The sequence below is a fragment of the Vigna unguiculata genome, chromosome 2, assembly GCF_037176805.1.
Source record: "Vigna unguiculata cultivar grain cowpea cultivar isolate G323 ecotype 2 chromosome 2, ASM3717680v1, whole genome shotgun sequence".
NCBI classification, from domain to species: domain Eukaryota; kingdom Viridiplantae; phylum Streptophyta; class Magnoliopsida; order Fabales; family Fabaceae; genus Vigna; species Vigna unguiculata.
In genome coordinates, this window is record NC_140793.1 from 37,193,884 (window position 1) to 37,215,695 (window position 21,812).

The 21,812-nt window shown below is 31.5% G+C and overlaps 4 protein-coding genes and 2 pseudogenes across 6 annotated transcripts; 1 reads left to right on the forward strand and 5 right to left on the reverse strand.

Annotated features, from left to right (window-relative positions):
• Positions 1-2,515: 2,515 nt before the first annotated feature.
• LOC114172886 (uncharacterized) lies at positions 2,516-4,830 on the reverse strand. The gene is made up of 2 exons (XM_085669065.1): positions 4,659-4,830; positions 2,516-3,135 (listed from the first exon to the last, which is right to left on the reverse strand). The coding sequence occupies exons 1-2, from the start codon at positions 4,791-4,793 to the stop codon at positions 2,695-2,697; spliced, it is 576 nt and encodes a 191-aa protein (XP_085525191.1). The 5' UTR covers positions 4,794-4,830; the 3' UTR covers positions 2,516-2,694.
• A 1,520-nt stretch (positions 4,831-6,350) lies between these two features.
• PUT5 (Amino acid permease family protein) lies at positions 6,351-8,516 on the forward strand. Its single transcript, XM_028057126.2, has 2 exons — positions 6,351-7,462; positions 7,605-8,516. The coding sequence occupies exons 1-2, from the start codon at positions 6,459-6,461 to the stop codon at positions 8,137-8,139; spliced, it is 1,539 nt and encodes a 512-aa protein (XP_027912927.1). The 5' UTR covers positions 6,351-6,458; the 3' UTR covers positions 8,140-8,516.
• A 40-nt stretch (positions 8,517-8,556) lies between these two features.
• LOC146888541 (somatic embryogenesis receptor kinase 4-like) lies at positions 8,557-15,639 on the reverse strand. 3 transcript variants are annotated; one of them, XR_014986561.1, is made up of 8 exons: positions 15,512-15,639; positions 15,271-15,403; positions 15,106-15,177; positions 14,788-14,931; positions 14,615-14,686; positions 14,396-14,428; positions 13,843-13,951; positions 8,557-8,712 (listed from the first exon to the last, which is right to left on the reverse strand). XR_014986561.1 is itself a non-coding variant. In XM_085669089.1 (7 exons), the coding sequence occupies exons 1-7, from the start codon at positions 15,585-15,587 to the stop codon at positions 13,900-13,902; spliced, it is 582 nt and encodes a 193-aa protein (XP_085525215.1). In that variant the 5' UTR covers positions 15,588-15,639; the 3' UTR covers positions 13,568-13,899. The 3 variants fall into 3 exon arrangements, 2 of the variants coding, with proteins under 2 accessions (XP_085525215.1, XP_085525216.1); XM_085669089.1 differs by lacking the exon at positions 8,557-8,712 and having other exon boundaries at positions 13,568-13,951; XM_085669090.1 differs by lacking the exon at positions 8,557-8,712 and having other exon boundaries at positions 13,568-13,951; positions 14,396-14,463.
• On the reverse strand, positions 8,900-10,527 carry LOC146888542 (secreted RxLR effector protein 161 pseudogene; annotated as a pseudogene).
• LOC146888543 (uncharacterized) lies at positions 11,546-13,137 on the reverse strand (annotated as a pseudogene).
• Positions 15,640-18,256: 2,617 nt separating the features above from the next.
• Positions 18,257-19,674, reverse strand: LOC146888544 (uncharacterized). Its single transcript, XM_085669088.1, has 7 exons — positions 19,552-19,674; positions 19,319-19,451; positions 19,156-19,227; positions 18,933-19,076; positions 18,759-18,827; positions 18,596-18,655; positions 18,257-18,413 (listed from the first exon to the last, which is right to left on the reverse strand). The coding sequence occupies exons 1-7, from the start codon at positions 19,646-19,648 to the stop codon at positions 18,365-18,367; spliced, it is 624 nt and encodes a 207-aa protein (XP_085525214.1). The 5' UTR covers positions 19,649-19,674; the 3' UTR covers positions 18,257-18,364.
• Positions 19,675-21,812: the final 2,138 nt, after the last annotated feature.

Sequence of the window (21,812 nt, forward strand, 5' to 3'; positions counted from 1 at the left end):
CATCTTCTACTCGATTTAGCCTCATAGTTAATTCAGTTCTGCATCCTTTGTGTCAAGCCAGGGTAAAATTTTCGTATTGGTATACATGTGATGGAATGTTTTCCCTTCTTTCCCCTCTAAATTGAATTTACCTAACTCTAGTGAAGTAAGTATGTTGTTCTTAATTTTTGCTTTCCCCGAACGAAACACATACAGAGGTATCGCTGTTTGTAATTACAGGGCTATGCATTTCATTGTGTGAAATGCAAAAGATAAATTTGTTTTACCTGCATGACACTATTTATCATATGATTGGAAAGGAGTAAGCAAGTAACTAATAATAAGTTGAGGTACATCATCTGATTACAGGACTGGATTAGACTCCAACGACACTAGGATTATACTTGATGTTATGTTGAGGATTAAAACATGCGACGATGAAAATCTTGGAGATAAATAAGCTTGAAATTGTTGCATAAGAACTAAAGTTTGAAACTTTCAAATGAGTACATTAGTTATTACAGAATTAGTTTATTTTAATCAATGCTGATAAATTCAATTACAGGAAAAACACTTTTGGTGAATATGCAAACCAACATGATTGAATTTGTCATCCACTTATGTTAATTTAATTTATATTTGACCATATAAATTAAAATTATTTAAGTTTCAAGGAAGATGTATGATCAATCCAAATAAATTGGACAACTTTAAACTACTTAAATTTTGAAGGAAACAATGATTCTTTAAAAAAATGGAAAGAACTAACATGAAGGTATTAGGAATTAGAAGTTTGAGATAAAAATGATAATTTTTGTTGTAAAAATTTAAATATATATATATATATATATATATATATATATATATATATATATATATATATATATATATATATATATATATATATATATATATTAAATGAAGAAACAAATAATCATAAAGGAAGTTTTAAGTTAATTAATAATTTTATAAAACATAAATTAGGTGTTAAGTAATGATAAATGGGTTGTAGTCCAAATTAAATTATGGTTAAAGTTTTGTCTTTTGAGATTGAAAGTAAATAAAATCTCCCATTTTTAATGAGTTAATTGGGATTTTTTGAATTTGATGAAAATTGAACAAAGATTGCATTAGAGGCTTTACAATCTCCTCACATGTTTATCTCTCACAAATCAAAGAGTAGTTAGTTATTGGTAAAAACTGAATCGATGAATGCATCCTGATTCAGTACACGATGATAAACAAGAGTAGCGTTTGACCAAGTTTGTTTTCTTGTAATCCTTTTTAATTGATTTGTCAAAAGAGGGTTTGATGGGTGTATGACACCAAGAACTTATTAATCCGACTTACATCACTCTCAACTCCGAAATATAAAAAATTTATGAGTTTTTGTCTATGATATTTTATTACATCACTCTTCAAAATAAAAGTCTCCTTCAACTTTATCATAAGTAAATCCTTATTTGTATTGTCACTTACTGTAATAAGACATGCTTGACTTACTTCTCATTAAAAAAACATTTGATACAAGAATTCATCTTAATCGATCACTAAGAAAAAATTTTAAATTTGATATCATCAATGAGTTTTTCAAAAGAAAATTATTAAACTCAATTCATATATAAAAAATTGACACCAACCAACATTACAATTGAAATTATTTATTACAAACCGAGTATTACAACTTTGAATTTCTCTCTAAAAGTATTTCAATTTTCTTCCAGTAAATATCATCAACCAAAATTTACGATAACCAGGAATGTAGTGATGTAATCTTAGTTTAGCTTTTACTTTAATGCTTTCAGAACAAGCAGCTTGAATTTAGAGTAGTTATATTAATCTGTGTACAAAGAGGCACACTTAAATGCAAGGTCACTTAATAGTCGGATATAGCTCACCAATGTATTTTTTATTTATTATTATTATAATTTGGTTTATTTCCTTTGTATAACAGTTTCACCGGAGAGTTTATTATAGTGTATTGATCTACTGTAACAATTATTAATCGGGGCACCATTTAAACTCACCAGTTTCAAATATATTCTGAATTCATTATTTCATTCTATAGTTTATTGTAAAGACTTAAGAATTTTACATGTAAGTAAGGAACATCATGGTGGGAAAATTTACCTAGTTAACAAAAATTAGTGAAGCAAAACAATGTGGGTAAATTTGCACCAAATTTTGAATACTAGTTGTTGAAAATTTTGATTTTTAAAACCAGAAGTAAAAAAGAAAAAGTTAAAATTTCATTTGTTTCATCCAGTCTCTAAATTTAAAAACTATCATTTTAGCTCAAATATTAATACAACTTTTAGGATTTTTTTTTTGAACTGTGGACTAATTTTTGATGGATTATTTTTCGAGTACTATAATTTTTCTTTATTTGAAAAATTATTCTGATAACTATATACTTTCACAGATAACATCAAATTAATTACTATTAATTACTATCTAGTCGACTGTGCTTGGTAGGTACATACTTGAAATACATAATTCTTGTGGCGAGAGGAATAACATATATCAAGATCTCAAGTGGTCATAAACGACGATTAGTGTCTTCAAAAATTACTATATCATTCAAGACTACTGTATATAATCCTCCAACCATAATAAACAGAAGTACTTAAATAAAAGCTAAATTTCTTTTTATCTAAAATATGTTGAAAATCTTAATCTGAAAAAAATTGTGGAAGTATAAAAGAGCACATCCCTCTATGGAATTGGAGGGAAGATGCGTGAGTGGGGAGATATTACATAGTCCTGGATATAATATTTAGAATTAGTTGCGTGAGGGATCCAATGAATCTCACTCATGTTTGGTATCTCAACATAGGACATCACAAACTCTCCACTCTTCTCCAGCTTTCCTCTCTTGCCTGCCCTCAGTATAAGATTACCATGCTGGTAGGAAAATATTCCTTTCCTCAAATGAATTATATCGCCTGAATCAAAAGCATTGCATTCATCTCCCCAAAGCTGAAGATGAACTGCAGCTGTCTCATCAGCTACAAGAGTCAAGCATATCCTATTCTTCCCTTCTAGTGCAGTGCTGCCTTTCTCCAAAACTATAAACTTACTCTCTATGTTGTTATGAGCTGCAGGCACAATATCTTTGAGAAGAACCATATCTGATTTGTTCCTCCAAGACCTCCACTTCATTTAATATCATACATGTCATGAAACATGGGTTTTGGGTTAAAATGGAAAAAATAATCAGCGATCAAAGTCAGCACTAGTGTACTACCACTACACTCAAAAGCTTAGTCAAAGAAATCTTAGAAATATGTTTTTTTTTTTCAAATGAAAATAAATAAATGAAACAAGATACTTTTATCCAAAACCAGTTTGGAAAAAAATTGTCGACTAGCACCATTGCTTGCTTTAAAAACCAAAGATACAATTAACTAAATGATGTGATTGTACATATCATTCTTAAAAGATAGATCATTTGAGTTTTCAAATCTTAGACTTCAAGAAGATGACAAATCTCAAAAGGTTCTTCAACAATGTCATTATTTTTGTTCACGAGTTCGGAATTGTAAAATTGAACGAAGGTAAATCACCAAAAAATCAAGTAAACATTTGCTCATACTATAAAAAAAATTCAGTTCGAGGAACTTGAAAAAAAAGTTCTGTAGTGTTTAACTATACTCTTGTTTTCAAAAGCTATTCTCATTTTTTTGTTGACCATAAGAAATAAACAAGAATTATATATAATTTATTCATTACATCGGATGTTTAAAAAAACAATGATTTTTTAAGCAATATGACCAAATTGTTACCGGTGATTAAATTATGCCCAATTTAGTCATTGCAAACAATTTGATCATTCTGCTTAAAAATAAGTCTTCGTTTCTTTTTTAACATCTAAGGTAATAAACATGTAATGCATTATTCATTTTTTTATGGTAAACAAAAAATGACAATATGGATATGTGCATGTTGTCAGTGCAAGTTTTCCAAAAATTGAATCTCTGGTATTTCTCTTGTTTGATTGTTCATTTGCCGCACCACTAGTCATTATTAATCCTGAATATGAAACTCGGAAGGTCCAAGATCAGATGTTACCAGTTTGACTTCAATCTACACTTTCGAAGTCTGTTCTTTCTCATGTGCTTGGAGCCAGTCATTTCTATGAAGTTTGGGACAAGATTCATGCATACTTTGGACTTCAAACTAAGTCTCTAGCAAGAATTGTGCATTACAATGTGTGTTGTTAGACTGAAATCTAAATCTATGGAAGAGTATGGTCTTAAAATTAAAAGCTATGTTTCTTTCATTGTATATTTTGTCTCTGTACAGCTTCTTAGACATTTGTGTCTATTAATCCCTCTTGTACACAAGATTCAATGTGTGAAAGCAGTAAATAAAAACATTCTGTTCTTATTCAATTTTCACTCTCTTTTCTATGTTCAAATTCTCTAAGAAGATTCTACAACAATTCACCTGAAATATGATCCTGGAGTGAGTTACCTCACAAGGAAACTGGAAAATAAAAAAGCATTCTATTTAAAAAAGCATCTATTCCTCTACATAACAAAAACAGAGGAACAAAAATATCTAATCCAATCATAACCATGAAAAGATCATGAGTGGCAATGCAATCTAATTGTCTCATCATAGGACAATTTGCAACAGAAGTAAAATTTAGTGTGGTTCTAGCTTTGATAAATTACCTGCTTAACTTTGTTCCAGTATGACAAGCGAACTTCCCTCTCCAAAACCTCTTGGACACAGACACGTTGTGGAGGTCTTGAACATAAGCCCACTCGTAGATGAACTGGAAGTTTGATCTGCATAATATAGACCATCAACCAAATTGAATATGAAAATACTTGGTACACAACTTAGGCAAAAAAAATGTAAATTCCACATGTAAAGTTTGAAATTGTTGCATAAGAACTAAAGTTTGAAACTTTCAAATGAGTACATTAGTTATTAAAGAATTAGTTTATTTTAATCAATGCGAATAAATTCAATTACAGGAAAAAACACTTTTGCTAAATATGCAAACTAAACATAATTGAGTTTGTCATCCACTTATTTTATTTTTTTTAATTTAGTTTATATTTGAAAATATAAATTAAAATTATTTTTAAGTTTCATTAAATTTTGAAGAAAAACAATGATTCTGAAAAAAAAAATAGAAAGAACTAACATGAAGGTATTACTAATTAGAAGTTTGAGATGAAAATAAAAATTTTTGTTTTAAAAAATTATATATATATATATATATATATATATATGTATTAAATAAAGAAACAAATCATCATAAAGGACGTTTTAAGTTAATTAATTTTTTTATAAAACATACATAAACTAGGTGTTAAATAAATGGAGTGTAGTGCAAATTAAATTATGGTTAGAGTTTTCTTTTGAGCTAGAAAGTAAAAAGGTCTTCCATTTTTAATGAGTTAATTGGGATTTATGGCTTTGATGAAAAAATAACGAAGATGGCATTGGAGGCTTCATAATCACATGTTTATCTTTGCAAATTAAGAGTAGTTAATTATTGTTAAAATTTAGGATAACAGATTCTCCTAACCCAATTTGTAACAAATAAATCTGTTCGTTTACATTGAATATCCATTTAAAAAATACATATGGATTTAAAAATATATATATTTTTTATAAATATTTTAAATTAAAATTAAATAAAATTGAAAGATATATAAATTATATTTTATTTTTATTTTTATTTTTTTTGTTAGTAGCTAATATCTACAAATACAAATAATATAATATTCGTCCTTCATTTATTTATAAATAGATATTAAAGTACTTGTTATGCACTACTCATGGATAATAAATACCCATCAAATAGACCTTACTTGTATTATCATTAATAATAGATCCTTATTTGTATTGTCATTCATTATAATAGAAAAAACTTGATTGATCTTCTATCACTAAAACTTTTGATACAAAAACTCATCTTAATCGGTCAACAAGATGAACTTTTAACTTTAATATCACTAATGAGTATTTAAAAAAACAATAATCAAGATAGGTAAATATAAACTCAATTTATATATAAAAATTTGACATCACTTTTAATCACGACCTTAAAAATAATATTATAATTTAAATTATTTATTACAAACCGAATATGATTGATAAATTAAATTTATGTATTAAGGTGTAAACTTTAATTAGAATATGATTTGTATATTTACAAATATTTATTTACTACAAGTATAATCGTATAAAACTGAATATTTATAATATATTTTGCGGACTAAAATGTTAATTAGATTGATTAATTTCAAATAAAAGAAATTACATAAAAAGAAAATTAAAATAAAAAAAATATCATGAGTAAGAAATAATAACTAAATGTAGTTGTCCAAGTTGGAAAGATATGAAATAGGTTCCTTAATTGTGGTGAGTGAAGGTGACGTAACAGATTGTGGTTGTAAGTTGGAACAAAAAAGAAAAGAATACAGAAAAAAGGAAAGAAATTGGGTCAACGTGGGATGAGGATGAAGCTTGGGAGCGAAGAGGTGAACAGGCATGGATCTCTGATGTTGGTGATGGATGAAGAGGCCACCAAATCCAATCCCAAGCTAACCCTGTTGCCTCTCATAGCTCTGATATTCTATGAAGTATCAGGGGGTCCTTTTGGAGTAGAGGATTCGGTGAGAGGAGGGGGTGGTCCTCTTTTCTCGTTACTCGGATTCTTCATTTTCCCTTTAATATGGAGTATACCAGAAGCTCTTGTTACGGCGGAACTTGCCACCACCTTCCCTCAAAACGGTGGATATGTTATCTGGATTTCCTCAGCCTTTGGACCCTTCTGGGGCTTTCAGGAAGGCTTCTGGAAATGGTTCAGCGGTGTCATGGACAATGCTCTTTACCCTGTTTTGTTCCTCGATTACATCAAACAGTCCTTGCCTCTGTTTGACCAATTCACTGCTCGAATCCCTGCTCTCTTAGTGATCACATTTTTACTAACTTACTTGAATTACCGTGGCCTTCACATTGTTGGCTTTTCTGCTGTTATGCTTGCCCTGTTCTCACTTTCCCCATTTCTTATAATGGCCCTTCTTTCCATTCCGTTAATAAGACCAAGGCGGTGGCTTGCTGTAGATTTTGGCAAGGTGGAGTGGCGAAGATACTTCAATAGTATGTTCTGGAATTTAAACTATTGGGACAAGGCAAGTACCCTTGCGGGGGAGGTTGAAAATCCAAGTAAAACGTTCCCAAAAGCACTTATTGGAGGACTAGTCTTGGTGGTCTCCTCATATTTGATCCCTCTCCTTGCGGGAACAGGTGCTTTGGAGTCCTCGCCAAGTGACTGGGCAGATGGTTATTTTGCACAGGTGGGGATGTTCATTGGCGGTTCTTGGCTCAAACTCTGGATTCAAGTGGCTGCTGCTATGTCTAACCTCGGCTTGTTTGAAGCAGAAATGAGCAGTGATGCTTTTCAACTTCAAGGGATGAGCAAAATGGGAATGCTTCCAGCTGTATTTGCTTCAAGGTCAGATTTTTTTTTTCTTCTCACACCTTCCCCACCAATTTCCTCACCCCCATTGTGCACTCAATTGAAAGCAAGACAAAAACATTCAACATTCACATTAATTGGGAAAAATAACATTGATGTTGTACTATCTACCTTCTAGGTCTAAGTATGGAACGCCCACGGTTAGCATTTTGTTCTCTGCCACTGGAGTTATCTTCCTGTCGTGGATGAGCTTTCAGGAAATAATAGAGTTCCTCAATTTCTTATATGCCGTTGGAATGCTTCTTGAGTTTGCAGCTTTTATTACTTTGAGGTTGAACAAGCCAAATCTTTACAGACCTTACAGAGTTCCGTTACCGACATTTTGGGCGGCCATGCTATGTTTGCCTCCTGCTTTATTGCTTATTCTTGTAATGTGTTTGGCTTCTTCAAGAACTTTCATAGTGAGTGGAGCTGTAATTCTCCTGGGGTTCATCCTGTACCCTATCTTAGTTCAAGCCAAAAATAAGAACTGGATTCTGTTTGAAGAAGACTCACCTTGCTTGCATTCATCTGGCTGGCAGCAATGTCACTCAGTTGTTTCTGAACTGACTGACCTCGACCAAGAAAATAAGGGTGTTGAGCTTCTTGTGGCCTCACCATTTGCTAGTGGTGAAGAAGAGTTGCGTTTAGTGCAAAGTGATTCTAAAGTCTAAACCAACATGGCAGGATCTTCTCTTCACATGATTTTTGGCAGCAACTTAAGCATATGACGTGTCTCGCAGCCTTTGACATTGCCGAGGTAGCAAGAACAGGAGCGTGGTTTTCTGTTATGCCAGGGCTTATTAATTCCAATAAGCTGTGAAAAACGAACGTTAAAGAGCAGAGGTAGAAATCGGGGATAGCTGAACTTGGCATAACGAAATCTTTGTGTTGTATCTTATTTAACATTTAGGATTGCCATCAACTATACACAGAAATATAGCTATTTTCATCCTTTGAAAATACTTAGTTATACTGAGGGATTTAATTAGGATTCAGTTTTACCAGAACTTGTTTCCAATGTCTCAATTATTTATTACCACATCGTTCAGAGCTTGAGTTTGTACCTTAATCATCTCGATATTTGGTTTGACTGTCGAAGCAGTGTTGGGAAGCTTATTTCTAGCTTAGCATTGTGTACTAAGTATTCAGTACTCTGTAAGATTAGTGAGGAATGGGAGATCCAAGGCAACGTCTTTGAATACACGTTTGGAGCAGATGTTGGAGAAGGAGAGTTTAACAGTAGCCTGCAGTGTATGAGCTACTCAGCTAGACTTTTATTTACTGTAGACAACGAAAATAATGGATGTAAAAAATTATATTTTACCCATTCACTTTTAGAACTGTCACGTGGTAGGAGCTTCGTTTGGCAGTCTTGTTTAGACAAATATGTTTTGTTCCCGTTTGAAGCTAACATGGAGGGACTTGGAGAGGTTTAGAGAAAATGAAACAGTGAAAAAAACTATCACTGTTACTGTTTTACCATTGTTTATATAAGAAAAAATAGGCAGAATACAAAGAGTCATCAGTCCTAACCCTAACCCTAAAGAAGGGATCCCATACATGATAATAAAAGAACATTACATTTCAACACTCCTCCTCAAGCTGGAGCATATAGATCATATGCTCCAAGCTTGGAACATATAAATTGAATTCTAGGCCCTCTTAAAGATTTAGTTAGAATGTCTGCAAGTTGTTCATTAGAGCCGACAAACTCAGTAACAAGATCCTTGGATAGTAATTTCTCTCTAACAAAATGACAATCAATTTCTATATGCTTTATTCTCTCATGAAACACCGGATTGGAGGCAATGTGAAGGGCTGCTTGATTATCACAACATAACTTCATCTGCTCATTTTCACAAAATTTCAACTCTTGAAGGAGTTGTTTAATCCACACTAGTTCACATGTAGCTAGAGCCATAGATCGATATTCCGCCTCTGCACTAGATCGAGCAACAACACTTTGTTTCTTACTTTTCCAAGAAACAAGGTTCCCTCCAAGGAATACACAATACCCTGTGGTAGATCTTCTATCAATTGGACAACCAGCCCAATCTGCATCACAATATGCTACAACTTGAGTACTTTCCTTGTTCTCATACAACAATCCTTGTCCTGGGTTCCCTTTCACATATATGAGAATGCGAATCACAGCATTCCAATGATCAATGTGGGGATTTTGCATAAATTGACTTACAACTCCCACTGGATAAGAAAGATCAGGTCTTGTTACAGTAAGGTAGATGAGTTTTCCAACCAACCTTCTATATCTCTCTGGATCTGAGAAAAGTTCACCTTGATCTCTTGTTAACTTTTGATTTGAGTCCATAGGGCTATCAATGGGCTTGCAATTTGTCAGGCCTGTTTCCTCCAAAATATCAAGAGCATATTTTCTCTATGCAATGATGACACCTTCTTTTGATTGTGCCACTTCAATGCCAAGGAAATATTTAAGACGACCCAGGTCTTTGGTCTGAAAGTGGCTAAACAAATGGTTCTTCAATTGAGCAATTCTAGTGATATCATTTCCTGTGATAACAATATCATCAACATAAACCATAAGATAAACACATTTGTCAGGAGAAGTATGACCATAAAATACTGAATGATCCGCTTCACAACGTTTCAATCCAAAATTCTGCACAACACGACTAAATTTACCAAACCAAGCTCGAGGAGATTGCTTCAAGCCATAGAGAGAACGATGTAACTTACAAACTAACCCAGACTCCCCCTGAGCAACAAACCCAGGAGGTTGCTCCATGTATATCTCCTCTTCTAGATCACCATGAAGAAAGGCATTTTTAATGTCCAATTGATCCAGAGGCCATTGGTGAATGGCAGCCATAGCAAGGAAAAGACGAACAGAACTGGTTTTAGCCACAGGAGAAAAAGTATCACAGTAGTCAAGGCCATAAACCTGAGTATACCCCTTAGCTACGAGACGGGCTTTGAGTCGATCTACAACACCAGTAGGACCAACCTTAATAGCATAGACCCATCTACAGCCCACAGGCTTCTTACCAGGAGGAAGAGAGACAAGTTCCCAAGTCCCATTGTGTTTAAGTGCCTGCATTTCATCAATCATGGCTTGTCGCCATCCAGGATGACCAAGTGCCTCATCAACATTCTTAGGAACCTTAATGGTAGACAAGGAGGAAACAAAAGAGAAATATGGAGGAGAAAAACGATGATAACTCAAAAAATTATAAATAGGATGTGGATTACGAGTAGAGCGAATACCTTTTCGAAGGGCAATAGGCCAAGTATGATCGGAGTCCAGAGAAGACGAAGAGGATGAAGGATCCATGATTCGAGAATCTGGTGGAGAAGGATTTGAGTCCAAGGGGTCTTCAGACAAGGAAGGAGTCCTTGGAGTGCGACGCTGATATGTGAGAAGAGGTGGTTGAACAATGTTATTGTCATTTTGAGTGGGAGGTTGAGTTTCAGGAATAACTAAGGGATCACAGGATGGTAAAGGAAGGACCTGTTGAACAGATGAACTCTCCTCCATGGAGGACAAGAAAAAAGGTGTGTCCTCAAAGAATGTAACATCAGCAGACATATAATACCTTTTGGTTGAGGGAGAATAACATTTATACCCTTTCTGAAGGCGAGAATATCCCAAAAAGACACACTTAATAGCCTTTGCAGAAAGTTTATCAAGACCTGGAGAGACATTATGAACAAAACAAGTACATCCAAACACACGTGGAGAGACACGATACAAAGGATCATTTGGAAAAATTATCGAGTGAGGAACTTTATTTTCAATAGAAGAAGAAGACATCCTATTGATTAGAAAACAAGCAGTGAGGACTACATCTCCCCAATGATGAACATGAACATTAGTATTCAACATTAGAGAGCGTGTAGTTTCGATAAGGTGTCTATTCTTTCTTTCGGCTATGCCATTTTGTTGTGGAGTGTGAGGACATGTGGACTGATGTAAAATTCCATGGGAAGATAAAAATGAGGAAAACGCAGCAGAAAAATATTCCTTAGCATTATCACTTCTGAGAATTTTAATTGTCTTCCCAAATTGGTTCTTAATTTCATTAAAGAAGGACACAAATATGGATAAAAGTTCAGATCTTTCTTTCATTAGATAAACCCAAGTACAACGAGAGAATTCATCAATGAACGTTACAAAATAGTTAAAACCAAAAGAAGTGACATGACTTGGTCCCCAAACATCAGAATGAATAGTAGAAAAAGCAAAATTACATTGTGTCTCAGACTTTCTAGGGAAGGAAGATCTAACATGTTTTCCTAACTGACACAATTCACAATCTAAGGCTTGAATGTGTTTTAGACTTGGAACCATCAGCTTCAACTTGGACAAACTTGGGTGACCCAAACGATCATGCAAAAGTTTTGGGGATGAAGTTGCAAAACAAGATACCGAGGAGCTTGGTTTTAGGAAATAAAGTCCCCGTGACTCATGTCCTTCTCCAATCAGACGACCCATACCATGTTCCTGTATAGCAAAGGAATTAGCAGTAAAGGTTACAGAACAATTTAAGGAACGAGTCAATTGACTCAAGGAGATTAAATTGTAAGGACAATGAGGAATGTACAAAACATAATTTAAATTTAGTGAAGGAGATAAAGAAACTTTGCCAATTCCTTGAGATGCCACTTTGGATCCACTTGCAACAGTAATAAAATGAGGAATTTTGGGAGAGGAAATGGAGGAAAATGAGGAAATGTTACCAGAGACATGATCAGAGGCACCTGAATCAAGAATCCATGGACTAAGACCTTCCACAGATTGAGAAATGCATGCAGTTGACATTGAAGAGGATGGGCCAGGATTGTTGGATTTCTCAAATTTGTACCTCAAAAATTCTTGATACTCTTCATTATAAAATCTAGATTCTGAATGATCAGACTTGGACACATAAGCAGCTTTATCAGGAAAACCATGTAAGGAATAACACTTGTCTTGGGTATGGCCCATTCTATTACAATATGAGCATTGAGGACGCCCACTTCGACCACCACGTCCTCCACGGTTGCTCCGACCTCCTCCTCTTCCTCGTGGTGCTACCATTGCTGATGTTTCAAAAACATCAATCGAACTTTCATCTTTGACTAAGGTAGGTACACGAAGAAGTCTAGTAACTAAGTTGTCCATTGAAGGAATTTGATCACCAGCTAAAACTTGATCACACACATGATCAAAACTCGAGTGCAGGCTCCTCAAAATTAAGACTATGTAAAACTTATCAAGTTTTTTGTTGATATCGTCTAATGAATCAGCCACAAAAAAACTCTTCAATTCTTCTACTGTAGCCCTAGCCTTTCCTATATGAGAAACCATATCATGATTGATTTGCTTGAGTGAGGCTACTCTTTGAGTTGCATCAAAGAGGCGTTGAATGTCGTTAGCAAAAATGTCTTGTGCCCTTTTCCAAAAAGAGAAGCATGTCTTGTAAGGTCTCAAAATGTCTAAGACCCCTTGCTCAACCGATTGCTATAAAACAGCACAACTGAAAATCCAATTTCTGCCACTTAGGTTTCTCTTCCTCTGAAATAGTAGAGACCTCTTTTTCAAGATGATCATGATAGCCTTGACCAAGAAACCACAACTCCACCGAAGCTGACCAAGAGGAGTAATTTTTCCAGTTCAGTTTTGCAGAAGTAATAATAGGAGTAGCTGACAGAGAGGGAGCCATTCCGGCAGCCGTAGAAGCCATTAAAAAAAAAACTTAACTTTTGAGAAGAAACCCTAGGTACAAGCTATGGCCACCAAAACAGAGAAACAAGAGCACAAATAGACCCAGGAGGCCCCGGCGAGTCGAACGACAGTGGCGCGGTGCGATTCCGGTGCCAGGAAGGCGGCGCGTGGTGAACACGCGCTTGAAGGCCGCCGGAGAGTGGCGGCGCGTGGCGAGCATGCGGAGGATTCCGGGAACGTGACTTGCGGGGATGGGTTGTGCTTCTCGAGGCGCACCTAACCCTGACTTCGCCGGAGTAGACACGCCGGCGGCGACGGCGGACAGCACGGCGGTCGGCGACAGTCACTGTGACAAACAGTGAAGAGGAACCAGTGAAGATGTTCTGGCTCTTGATACCAACTTGAAGAGGTTTAGAGAAAATGAAACAGTGAAAAATATCACTGTTATTGTTTTACCATTGTTTATATAAGAAAAAATAGGCAGAATACAAAGAGTCATCAGTCCTAACCCTAACTCTAAAGAAGGGATCCCATTCATGATAATAAAAGAACATTACATCTCAACAGAGGGGATGGAAATAACTTATTAGAGCCTTGTTGTTTATGTAAGTATAGCAAGATGTGAAGTATTCATAAATAGCACAACTCTTTTATTTATCATATATTTCGACATTGAAGTATGACACGTTACATTTGCAGAAGCAGACGTTTCCGATACCGCTTGCTGTCTAAGTAAGAATGGCTTCTTCTAAGGAATCACTCCCTTCACCTCTGGCCCGTTCAATTTGTTATTCTCCAAACTGAAACACAAAAGGGATAAATGTAGAGTTAATCTATCAACAGCAAGAAACCTGAAATACTCCCCAGATGCAAATTGAAAATGACAGGATTTTAGGCCATATAGCACGAGTTATGAATTCAAGATTGAATGGCTATTCTAAGAAACAAGATACTTTATCAGTAATGCCAGCTCTGGATGAAGATTATTTTGAATGACATTTTTAAGCAATGTGGTTTGGAATGGATAAATAAGGAAAGAAGGAGAATGAATTATTTTAAGGGAGAACAAGTTTTCTTTGGCATCTTTTACCAAAGCTAATTTAGTACCAATCAGCGTTTTTCTTGCAAATATATGAACGAGTTTTATTCTTAAAACCTTCTTTATTTGAATTAACTATTCTCATATCCATGCATATCAAATACGGTAATCTGATTTTTGTGAAGAATCGCAGAAGTTACCATACCTTCCAATCAAGAAAGATGAGCGATGCCATTTCCTGATGGGTTTGACAAGTGATTATTAGAAACATTACTGCACAACACAATCGACGTTTAGTTGATAGTTTAACAAAAAATTAAAAAGAAATCGATTTCGGAATTTCCCATTTCAAATCCTCAACACAAAGCAGAAAGATGCCAAAAGAAAGCATAAGAAAAAAAAAAGTAAAGAAAAGGAATCTTACAAGACTGCGAGATTTTTAAGAAGAGTGATCTCTTTTGGGATTGATCCTGACAACTCATTGTCGTTCAGCCATCTATATCAACACAAATAAAGCTAAATCCACAATTGTTTGATTCAAGAAAAATGTGTATAGTTTAAGTTTTTAATGTGGTCAACCAACATAAACGTGCTTACAAGAATTTAAGAGACTTCAAGTTGCCAAATGAGTCTGGGATACTTCCTTCCAATTTATTATTAGACAAATCCATACTAACAAGGTTTGTTAAGTTACCAAGTTCTTGAGGAATCTTGCCACTTAAGTTATTTCCATAGAGCTCCCTGAAATGAAAAGTTTCACAATCAAATCAGAGTCTTTCTGGAAAACGATAAAAGAATAGGAATAAATCAGTACATAATTTTTTTCATACCCAATCATCTTAACATGATTCGTTTTCAGTTGACAGTTTAATGTTCTTGGACTAAAGAAGTTCGAGAGGGGAAGAGCAAACATACAGATATTGAAGGAAGGGTAGTTGGCCAAGTTCTGGACCCAAAGTTCCAGTGAAATTATAACTGCCCAAGTCTCTGAAATTAAAAGAACATAGAAAGAAGTGATTAGAAATGGAGTGATGAAAGAAGAAAAAGAAAAAAAATGTTTAGAAAGAAAAGGAATGCTACAGGCGAAGAACATTATGATTGGAGTCGCAGGTAACATGAAGCCAGGTACAAGGATCGACGAGAGTAGGGTCCCAGCTCTCCAGAATGTTGTTGGGATCAGAAAGCCTTCTGCTGAAAGCATAAAGAGCGTCTCCTACAAATTTCAAATAACCTCACATCAAACCCAGTTTTATGGTGAAATGCATGCATTTGTATTTGTTTATCAAAAGAAAAAAAAGGTTTGAGCAGAGAATGAAAGTACCTTGAGAGTTTGAGAGGGAAGAGAGAGGACATTGAAGAAAGAGACATAACACACAGAAGAACTCCAACCTAAACATCTTCAATTCCTGTGTGTGAGAAGAGAGAGAGATTGGAGGGAGAACAAGAGACACCAACTTTAAATAAGAGAAATAACGTTACCGCTCTTAATTTTCTCGTGCAAAACCAATTAATAACTTTTTATTTTACAATTACATAATAGCATTTAAGTCCGTTTTTTTTGGAGAATTAATTAAACAAGTAATTGTTAACTGTTAACTGAATTTATAATCCAAAAGACGCAACAAGAAATTAGAAAAACTAAAAGTTTGTTTAATAGTGAGAGAGGATAATTTTATTTATTTTGTTTGATAAAGAATGTAAATAATAATTGGAATGTAATTCTTCACATTGCTATTACCAGTCTATTTTTCCTCATTTGTTTATTTAATTAACTCATGAGTTAATTCAATCAAACAAAACAACGTCTACTTCAAAAAATAAAATAATAAATTAGTTATTGAGTGATAAGCTAATTTATAATTAATAAAATAGTTACTAACTGATAAGTTTTTAATTTATAAGTTTTGATATGATAAACTAACTTATTAAACATAAATCACATGAGTTTTATTGTATAAATAAACTTAATGTTTTTCTAGAAAAAAAATATTATTATGTATTCACAAATAATTAAACTTTTACTACTTTTTTTTAAATTGTATAGTTTCTTATTTGAATAAGACATTTTATTTAAATAATTTAATAGGATGAGTATTAATTAAATTAAATTTATAATTTTTTATTTTTCAACTTATTGTGAAAATAGTTTTCTTTACAATTTTAATTCTGTATTATAACAAGTTAATCTGATTTACTATTTTGTGAGCTTTTGTAGTCATATATACAAAAAGCTGACTCAATTAAATATGTGTTAATCTTCTAATTTATTACATTATTATTTTATATATTTATTATAGTAAAATTAAAATAGATTAATTCAACTCAAGTATTTATAACATTACAATTATCTTACCAAACATTCTTATAAAAGTAATAATTAAAAATTAAAGAGTCATCTTATATAATTAGACAAATAAATTAATTAAATTATTTAAATATTATTAAACATTTAACTATTTAAAAATATCAAATTATCAATTAAAATAGGTAAAATTAATAAATAAATATGATAAAAAATAATAAAAATTATGATTAATAAATTACGAATCAATTCATTCAAACCAATTTAAACTTATTTAATCTATAAATTAAATAAATCAAATTTAATTCACATTTAAAAAAAATTAAAATGTTTTTGTAACTTAATTCAGCTCATAAACATATTTTTGGATGGAAAAGTTAAATAACTTTACTTCACTTGAATGACCATTTTAATTTTAAAAAATATATATAAAAGAAACCTGATAAAAATAAACTAAAATTACCTTACTTTTTCCTCCAAAATGAATCACTAAATCCGCTCCCTAACATAATGGGTAGGGTGGAAATTAATATTTACACATATAGTTGTTCCTGTAAAGAAATAAATGCTTAATAAATGAATGAAATAAATGCATAATAAATAAAGGCACGTATCTAAACATAATAGTTTGATAAAACAATAAAGAATGAATTTATATAAAGTCGTTATGGCAAGATTAGAAATCAAGGTCAGTCAAACGATATAATATTATTTAAAATTATACGGAGAATAGAAGAATTAAATGTTTTCCTTGTTTCCGCGTAAAAGAAAACGTGAAAAAAAAAAAATTCAATGAGAATTATGCAGGAACTCGGAAGTAGTTGAATGTTAGAGAAACGTAGAGTTAAATGTGAAATAAATGTCAAGTTTCAAATAAGTTTGAGATGATTTATTGAACACATTTAAAAACAAAATAAAATCATTCATCATATTTATGATATTGTTGTTGATTATCTTATTAGTTTAAGAATGATAGATATAGTAATAAACATTTATTTTCTTCCTGGAATGAAGGTACAAACATTTTTAACTTAATCAAATTGGTTTATCATTACATTATTGTATTTGTTTTATTTTCTTAAAAAAAATATAATGACTTACATTCACTTTTTATGTATAAAATTTGTAAATATCTTTACAATGTGCCAGAGTAATATGTATAAAATTTAATAGTAAATCCTCATTATTAATAATATTGAAACACAGCATATTTGAACATTTGAGTCTACTTTTTTTCTTTTTATAATAATTATTAATATAAAAATATTACTGAAATTTAATAAAACAATAAATTTATGCAAATTTGTTTTTTTTTAATTAAGTAAAAATGTTGATTGAGGTTTATAGAGAAAATTTATCTTGTTTTATCTCTTATGATCATCTTATATAAGTATTTATACATATATATATATATATATATATATATATATATATATATATATATATATATATATATATATATATATATATATTACGAATTTTACACCAGCATAAACTTCAAATTTGGCCAACCTCTTCCATGAGTTATAAGTACAATTTTGATTGACAACAAAGAAGAACGGTAAGAAAAAAAAACATTTTACACAATTGTATATGAATGAATATAAGTTTCAGTCTTTAAACGTTGTACTTATAGAGTAATGTAATTGATATTATTCCTAAATATATTTTATTTAATGTTATTCCTAAATCAGACAATTTGTAGAATAAATTTGACAATAGTAAATAAGGTTATGAAAAGATAACACAAAAGATGTTGCTGTATGAGTTTTTATATAAATAATAACAACTTTTTTATTTAGTATATGTATCAGACATTTGAGTATGATGTGACATGTTTAAATTTGTGCTATCATACATTTCTGCTACTAATTATTGCTGACTGTTCCTCTCAGCTTTGACTGCTTTCTCATTCTCAAAACTGAAAACAAAGAAAGATAAATGTATATACAGTACGAAGAAATTTATCATTACAAAACACTAAATTAGTGTAGTAATCATATAATTTTTTTTCTTGCAAATGTATTAATAAAATTCATCCCAATCAATTATTACGTTAGGCATGCTTACGATGTTCGTTAAGAATTGTAATGGTTACTATACCTTAATGTTTGATTGAGGATGTTGGCATCTGCACGATGGATGTGATTACCAGATACGTTACTGCAAAATTGAGGTTTCAAATTTGTTGATAAATCAATGATAAAATAAAAAAGTAAATTTGATTTTGAATAAAAAATAAAAAAGCACGGATAGAGAATCTTACAGGACTTGGAGATGAAGATTGATGACCTCTCTTGGGATTGATCCTGTCAATTGGTTGTTCTGTAGCCATCTATACATGAAAGCAGAATGAAGGGCAAAACAAAACACAATTCAGACATCATTTGATTTGATGATAACTAAGGTTAAGTTTTTGGGCATCCAAAGTAAACATTACAGAAATTTAAGTGACTTCAAGTTGCCAAATGACGCTGGAATGTTCCCTCTCAATTGGTTATCAGACAAATCCATACTTCTAAGGTTGCCTAAGTTGCCGAGTTCGTGAGGAATGTTCCCAGATATTTTGTTCCGATTGATTTCCCTGCAATGAACACATTATTATAATCACAGATTATGTTTATGTGGTGCCAATGAATTAGATAAACCAAACATTTTCGTACAGGTATTGAAGGTAGGGTAACCGGCCAAGTTCTGGGCTCAAAGTTCCAGCTATTTTATAATTGTACAAGTCTCTGAAATTCAAACCACAGACACAGTGAAATCATAAACCCTATATCAGTATGGTGAAAGAACTAAAAGAAAACGGTGAATGCTGCAACTTACATGCGAACCACGTGATTGTTGGAGTCGCAGGTTATATGAAACCAAGTACAAGGATCTGCAACACTGGGGTCCCAACTATCGAATATGTGGTTGGGATCAGAAAGACCTTTTCTGAAAGCATAGAGAGCGTCTCCTACAGATAAAAGTATAATCTGAAAGTGATGTTTGTTTTGATTATATATCCAAAGAAAATTGCCAAAAGAAAGAAAGAATGAATAGAGATATATATATACCTTCAGAGTTTGAGAGCGATGAAAGAGGAAGCTGGAGAAGAAGAAATAAGACAGATAGAAAAACCAAACCAGACATTTTTCCTATGTGTGACTGCATAACCTGGGTGAGATACACAAATTGAATATTCACTTTCTATGCATTTTTAGAGATGAGTTACTCGTATATTTATATTTGTTATTCATTAAAAACATGTAAATAAAAGACTGTTATACTTAGTATAATAATCAAGTACTAATTAACAGTAAGATTTTTTCTGTATACTCTTTCCCATGTAGTGATGATGGATCTTACACAAATTTAAGCCATACTAAAATAAAAGATCAAGTATGTTTGTAGTATTTGAAGTTTAATGTAAAATTAAGATTTGTTATTGTATCAAATTTTAATATATTTTGTTTCTCAAGCGGATATAATATTTTTAATTCAATTATATTAAATTTTATTTATATATCAAATGTGTTTTTTAACTGGTATCGAATGGGACAATATAAATAACTCAAATGTTATAATAATACATATAAAATAAATTTTAACATATTTGTCTATTGTTTTAAAAAGGTATAATTAATCGGATGATACCCACTTTTGTTAAGATGTGTCAGTTTGATACCCGTTTTTACAAATGTGTCAATCTAGGCTTCACTTTTGAAAAAATGTCTTAATCAAGTCTCTTTCAAACAAAAATTACGAAACTTGTTAACTTAATTCATAACTTTTACCACTAAATTTTAAATTTTAATATAAATATCAATACTTAATTTTGTAAGTCATTTTAAATATCAATACCGTTAACATTGTTAATAATTTTTTGCTGAAAATGACCTAATTGAGACATCTTTTCAAAAGTTAGACTCAATTGACACCTTTTTAATAGCGGATATCAAACTGACACATCTAAATAAAAGTGAGTATATCCAACTAATTAAATCTTTTAAAAATTAAGATAAAATGTATTATAATTTTAGAAAAAGAACAAATTCCAAGTTGGTGTAAAAACTCAAACACTAAAAACATTTTTAAACCAAAATAATATATAAAAATTTGAAGATACATGTATATAGAACACATATGGGACAAGCCCCATACTCAGCCCTTCTTTCTATGTACTTATAGTTACAATATTTTTTTCTTTTAAATATTAAGACTATTTATTATTTTTATTAATGAATAGTGATAAAAGAATTGTAATGGTCATTAATGCAGATAAATATTTGTTTATGTTTCTAAATAAGAGTAGCTTGACGTTATTCCACCAAAGTCAAAGAAGCTATTTTATTTTTATTTTTAATACAGTTTTGAATACGTTATTTGTTATAACTTCTCATTTTTCTCTCTTTAAATAATTTTCCATTCATAATAAAAATGGAAATAAGAGTATAATTGAAAAAAAATTACATTATCTTAAAGTTTTAAAATAAATAAATGAAAAGGAAAAACTTTTCTTTAAAAAATAACTATTATGTAGAGACAGAGGAAGTATAATAACTCTTCTTTCTCTGGACTCGAATGGAAAAACAAAACACAATTGTTAACTTTTTTCTATTTTTTAATTAATTTTAAATAAGTTATCTTCACTGCTATTAAATGATATTAAATGAGAACAGAGGAGCAATATTTGAATATTAATATTTATTTTTATAATAAATATATAAAAATTGATTTTGTTAAAACAGGTTGGAATAGAGAGAAAGCTAAAATAGTAAAGAAAGAAAAACTATTAAACTATAAATTCAATAAATTGAAAACTTTATTATTTAACATTTTTTTAAATAATAACTACTAACATTTATGCAAATTATATATTTATTTTCTTTAGTTATAGTGAAAAGAATCTGCCAGTTTCAAAATTTATTGAGTCTTTTAATTTTCAAAATATATTGTTTTCATGATCATGAAGTACACACTTTCATAAATATAAAAATTATTACTTTGACATTTGTGTAATTTAAAAATAAAAATTTAGATCACATAATCAAAAAGTTATGTTTTACTTTAAGATGATATAATCTAAAATTATTCATTTTAAAAAGTAAAAAATAAATTTTAAATTATATAATTTAATAATTGAAATAACTCATAGTTGTTTGTGATTTGGTTGAAGGACTGCAAATCTAAAAGAATAAAATAATTAGTAAATTAATTGATTGAAATCGAAAGCAGGACATAGCAAAAAAAAGAAAAAATAAATTGCATTATAGAATTCTATAATACAGAAATTACTTTTACTTTTTGATTATACAATTTAAAAAATATTTTAAAT

Coding starts and splice junctions, on each gene's coding strand:
- LOC114172886 (XM_085669065.1), bottom strand. CDS start 4,793: ATGGTCTATATTATGCAGATCAAACTTCCAGTTCATCTACGAGTGGGC. Junction 3,136..4,658: donor ACTGGAACAAAGTTAAGCAG/GTAATTTATCAA, acceptor TATTAAATGAAG/TGGAGGTCTTGGAGGAACAA.
- LOC146888544 (XM_085669088.1), bottom strand. CDS start 19,648: ATGCAGTCACACATAGGAAAAATGTCTGGTTTGGTTTTTCTATCTGTC. Junction 19,228..19,318: donor AACAATCACGTGGTTCGCAT/GTAAGTTGCAGC, acceptor TTTGAATTTCAG/AGACTTGTACAATTATAAAA. Junction 18,414..18,595: donor ATCCTCAATCAAACATTAAG/GTATAGTAACCA, acceptor CTTTGTTTTCAG/TTTTGAGAATGAGAAAGCAG.
- PUT5 (XM_028057126.2), top strand. CDS start 6,459: ATGAGGATGAAGCTTGGGAGCGAAGAGGTGAACAGGCATGGATCTCTG. Junction 7,463..7,604: donor CCAGCTGTATTTGCTTCAAG/GTCAGATTTTTT, acceptor TCTACCTTCTAG/GTCTAAGTATGGAACGCCCA.
- LOC146888541 (XM_085669089.1), bottom strand. CDS start 15,587: ATGTTTAGGTTGGAGTTCTTCTGTGTGTTATGTCTCTTTCTTCAATGT. Junction 15,178..15,270: donor AATCATAATGTTCTTCGCCT/GTAGCATTCCTT, acceptor TTTTAATTTCAG/AGACTTGGGCAGTTATAATT. Junction 14,429..14,614: donor CTTAAAAATCTCGCAGTCTT/GTAAGATTCCTT, acceptor CAAACCCATCAG/GAAATGGCATCGCTCATCTT.